Source organism: Tupaia chinensis, unplaced genomic scaffold (genome assembly GCF_000334495.1).
Source record: "Tupaia chinensis unplaced genomic scaffold, TupChi_1.0 Scaffold000197_1, whole genome shotgun sequence".
NCBI lineage: Eukaryota > Metazoa > Chordata > Mammalia > Scandentia > Tupaiidae > Tupaia > Tupaia belangeri.
Window position 1 is genome coordinate 8,676,389 of NW_006159672.1, and position 4,702 is coordinate 8,681,090.

At 54.6% G+C, this 4,702-nt stretch overlaps 1 protein-coding gene across 1 annotated transcript in view; it reads left to right on the forward strand.

Moving 5' to 3' along the window:
- The window catches only part of OBSCN (obscurin, cytoskeletal calmodulin and titin-interacting RhoGEF), a 169,478-nt gene that overhangs the window by 121,283 nt on the left and 43,493 nt on the right, over nucleotides 1–4,702 (forward strand). The window contains exons 66-73 of the mRNA XM_006146982.2: nucleotides 583–661; nucleotides 941–1,065; nucleotides 1,291–1,488; nucleotides 2,252–2,284; nucleotides 2,521–2,619; nucleotides 2,811–3,029; nucleotides 3,513–3,573; nucleotides 3,918–3,988. Coding sequence (XP_006147044.1) covers nucleotides 583–661; nucleotides 941–1,065; nucleotides 1,291–1,488; nucleotides 2,252–2,284; nucleotides 2,521–2,619; nucleotides 2,811–3,029; nucleotides 3,513–3,573; nucleotides 3,918–3,988 — 885 coding nt within the window. The remainder of the gene's footprint in view (nucleotides 1–582; nucleotides 662–940; nucleotides 1,066–1,290; nucleotides 1,489–2,251; nucleotides 2,285–2,520; nucleotides 2,620–2,810; nucleotides 3,030–3,512; nucleotides 3,574–3,917; nucleotides 3,989–4,702) is intronic.

Sequence of the window (4,702 nt, forward strand, 5' to 3'; positions counted from 1 at the left end):
AGAGTGAGAGCCCTCTGGGGTCCCTTGAGTAAGAGCGCTAGTCCTATTTGTGAGTTCTCTACCCTCATGTTCTAATTACTTCCCAAAGGCTCCACATCCTATTACCATTGTTTTGGGGGTTAATATTTAAATAAATAGATTGGGGGGAGCAGAAACATTCAATTCATGAGAGTGGGTACAGCCCTTGTTACTCCATCTTGTCTAAAGACATAGGTCCCCAGCTGTTGGTTGAGAGGCCTGTATCTCTTCATTCTCTTGTTTCCTAGTAGAATAGAACTGAAAGAGCCGGCACTATCACTGCCTGCCATTTAGAAAGCCTTAGAATCATTCAGTATTTAGAATTTGTTGGATCAAAGAAGCCTGTGGTTAGTTACAGACCTATAAATATGGGCTGGTAACAGAGTGGAGAAGTTACAATGTAGCTGTTCCTCTTAATGACTTCATGGCTCCTGAGTTTCAGTGACTCCCAGGCAAGGGTATGTAGTCTGAACCTCTGAGGGTCAAGGTGGTCCTGGTACAGGGGCCCATGCCTAGGTAGATGGGGCATCAGGCCTTGCTCCAGCTGCTCTCTTCCTTCCCTAGTGACAAGCACAGACTATGACACTGCAGCTGATGCCACGGAGACCTCATCATACTTCAGTGCCCAAGGCTACCTGTCCAGGTAGGAGGTCATGCAGAGGTAGACAGTGCCCCTTGGACTGACAGTCCCAGGGTCTCTGAGGGAGTGATGATGCCAGGCTGATGGGCTGGGGTTTGGCCTGACAGAACCCAAATCTTGAAGGTTTCTGTCAGGCTCTGGCAGTCTTCTCTCCCTCTTTCCATCTGTTTGGCCAACATGGAACCTCAAAACTCATCTATGCCTGATCCTTACCCCTACAGTACCCTTCCATTCCTCCCTAGCTTACTTCATGACTGCCCCTTTTTCTGTTCTCTCTGCCAGCCGGGAACAAGAGGGAACAGAGTCCACTACAGATGAGGGGCAGCTGCCTCAGGTGGTAGAGGAGCTAAAAGACCTCCAGGTGGCCCCTGGCACACGCCTTGCCAAGTTTCAGCTCAAAGTAAAAGGTGAGAGGCAGAAAGTCATGGTCGCCTCCATGGTGGGATGGAGGCCAGAGAGCTCCCTCCTGTCAGCCACAACTGGGAGATCCACGTGGTTATGTGTGTCTGCTCCCTGGTACACCAGTGGCATAGGGGTCTCTGAGCGACCTCCTTTTGGCTCTCTCTTATCTGGAAAGACCAGTGCTCATTTGAGGGTGTCACTGTGCTGACCACTCCTCCCTGCAACCCTAGGCTACCCAGCACCTAGACTGTACTGGTTCAAAGACGGACAGCCATTGACTGCATCTGCCCACATCCGAATGACTGACAAGAAGACCCTGCACACCCTGGAGATCATCTCAGTCACCCAGGAGGATGCTGGCCAGTATGCAGCCTACATCAGCAATGCTGTGGGTGCCGCCTACTCATCTGCCCGGCTGCTAGTCCGAGGTGGGAGCTCCAAGGGGCTGGGCAGAGCTGTGGACCTTGGCCAGTGTCCCAATCAGCACTAAAATCTGCTTGCACACTGCCATATCAAACCTGGGACCCAGGGCCCATCAGTTGTCACCTACATACAGAGTATCAGTGGAGGCCACAAGTCAGCCATGTAGGAAGTGGGTGCCCTCTTGGGGCCCCTTTGTCCTGGCTGATGGCAAGCTGGTAGTTGAAGTATCCCAGGGAAGTAGGCTAACATTAACGCCCTCTAATAGAACCACACAGAGCAATAAGCCAGTGGTAACTTTAGGGAGAAAGGTTCATATTTCCTTATTTTTCAAAAAGTCCTGAGCATTGAAAGTTAATTCCATGTTTGACCCAAACCCATCCTGCTGCAAAGGATTCAGTGTTACTGTGGCTGTCCCTTATCCCTCAGTGTGACTATTCTTCAGCTGCTTCGAGCACAGGTGTCTGTGCACTGGCTCTAGAGCAGAACCCCAGAGTCCAGCGTAGGGACCAGGGCTGGTGATGGGATGTAGCATCATGTCTGGTCTGTGAAGCTGTTGACTCTCTCACACTTGAGTGTGTCAGCACCCTGGTTTCATAGCTGAACTTTCAGGCAAGCTGTTGGAGACCTCTGTGCATTGGGCTGAGCCATTCTTGGGTCCCCTCTACTGCAATGGGCAGGACCACTGGACACCACCATAGCACTGTGTGCAGGGCCAAAGGAAGGGGACACCCATGAGTGCTGTATGTATGACTTCTGTTCTTCTTTCAGGCCCTGATCAACCAGAAGAGAAGCCAGCATTAGGTGAGATGGCCCCATGTGGCTAGAGAGAGTGTGGGTAGAACATGGCACCAAGGACCAGAGCAGAGACAGCCCTGGGCCTGGGGTTGGCCATAGTGGACGTATGGGCAGCCATGGAGCTGGCCCATTGAGGGTATGAGAGAGAGATGGTTAGGTGTCTCCCAGTGTGGTGGGGAGCCAGGATACAGGAGGCGGAGCTGTGCCAGTGGGTCCCCACCATCTACTCCATATTTTTCTAGATGTGCATGAGCAGCTTATACCACCCCGAATCCTGGAGAAGTTTACCCCCAAGAAAGTGAAGAAGGGCTCCAGCATCACGTTTTCTGTGAAGGTAGAAGGTAGGGTGCTTCCTGTCTCCCCAGACATGAAAAGATCACTTTTTGGACAGGACAAATGCACTCCCTCCACACTCACATCACCTCTGGGGTGGGTCAGAGGCAAGGATCCCACCTCCAAAGCCCCCATTTCAGAAGGGGATGGGCCCTGTTTTTGGCAAGGATGTACCTGTTACCCTCTCTCTCATCCACAGGATGCCCAGCTCCCACCGTGCATTGGCTCAAAGAGGAGGCTGAGAAGGGTGTGCTGTGGATTGGCCCCAACACACCAGGCTACACTGTGGCCAGCTCTGCCCAGCAGCATAGCTTGGTCCTGCTGGATGTGGGCCGGCAACATCAGGGCACTTACACATGCATCGCCACCAATGCAGCTGGCCAGGCCCTGTGCTCTGCTGGCCTGCACATCTCGGGCCGTGAGTTGGGTGGACAGGGTGACTGGGCCTGGGGTATGGTGGGTGCTGGGTGGTGTCAGAGACTCTCAGAGCATGCTACCCTAGACCCTTCTCCCTCCCCATCTTGTTCTTCCCCAGTGCTGGGGAGATCCCAAGAGCAGGTCATACCTTGGTGATATTGAGCCTCAGACCCTTCCTGGGTCCAGCCCCATCCAGCTCTGTACAGCTGGCCTGAGAGGCCTCTCCCAAGGCCCCTCTGTTTTCTGAGCCCTCCTCAGCCCTTCTGAGGGCTGGCGCATCAAGGGTAGATTCCCATTCTCCACCCATCATCACCAACTAGGGTGACTGTGGGACAGGGAGGTGGGTTCAGGTATAGCCCCAGCTCAGAGCTGAGGCCAGGGCCCCTAGGGCGACCTGGACATTCTGGGTAGGGGTCTGACCCTGGAATCAAACTCATCGGGATCTGGGACATCTTCCTAATGGCTCACCCAGTTCTTCTGACAGTGCCCAAAGAGGCGGAGCAAGAGAAAGTGAAGGAGGCACTCATCTCCACCTTCCTCCAGGGGTGAGTGAGGAGCTGCCCTGGGTGGCCTACCCAGGCCTGGGTTAGGGCCAGGGCCAGGGGCCTGGGAATGGAGGGACAGGGCAGAGCTACTGCTGGAGAGGGCGCCCTATCCTGGGACACAGCCCAGCTCTCACTCCTGCAGGCTGTGTGGCTCTTCCTTCTCTGTGCCTCAGTTTCCCCATTGTGAAACAAGGGCTTCCTGGGGCTGATTCTTCTGATGTGTAGCCCCCCTTCTGCAGCATCCTGTTGCCCCCGGGACCTCTGTCTTTTAAGAGCTCCTGTCCAAGGGTGGAGGGTGGGGAGGTCTATTCCAGGGCTCTCAGGATACTCCCTTCTCCCTTTAGAACGACCCAAGCCATCTCCACACAGATGTCGGAATCTGCAGGTTTCACTGACCTTGCTGGGCAGAGGACAGGTATGGGCAGAGTGGGTACACATCTGTGAGGACTAGTGTGTGAGTGCTCCCTGATGCTGGGGTAGGACATGGAGGATGCCCAGCAGGCAGGTCCCAGGCCCTCCAAACTCCTCCCAGTGAGTCCTGGGAATGATTTTGCTCAGCTCTGGGCCAAGAGCTCCCCCTCTTCTCATGGCCGTTGATTCTGAGTTTTGGTTGGTGGAAGAGTCCTGTGAATCTGAGATCTTGCAGGGGCCTTATGCCAGGTCAGCTTTAGGCAGCACTTATGTCCAGCAGCCTCCGTGGACACCTGGCTTTTGGGCACCGAGAATGGAAACAGCACAAGCCTTCCTTAGTCTGCATAGCTCCAGGCTCTTCTCGCAGCCTGATGGCTGGGTCTAGCCTCTACCTGGCTCTGTCCTCAGCTCCCCTCACCCACTGCCCTGCAGCCATGCTGGCCACCTGCTCAGTGTGCCTGCTCTCCCTTGACTACTTGATATCCTTCGGCCACCCCCAGTGTCCCTTGGCTGTGCCTGCTGTCCCCTGACTGCCTGCTATCTCTTGACTGTTTGCTGTCCCTTAGCTGTGCCCTTGCTACCAACTGTCCTCTTTGCACAGACCCTGCTTTTTCTTGTTCTCAGCTCTCTTAGTCACAACTTGGCTCAGATGCCCACAAGCTAGTGTGGCCACTGCCTGCTAGCCATCACCTGCATCCTGCCCCACTGGCCACTGAGT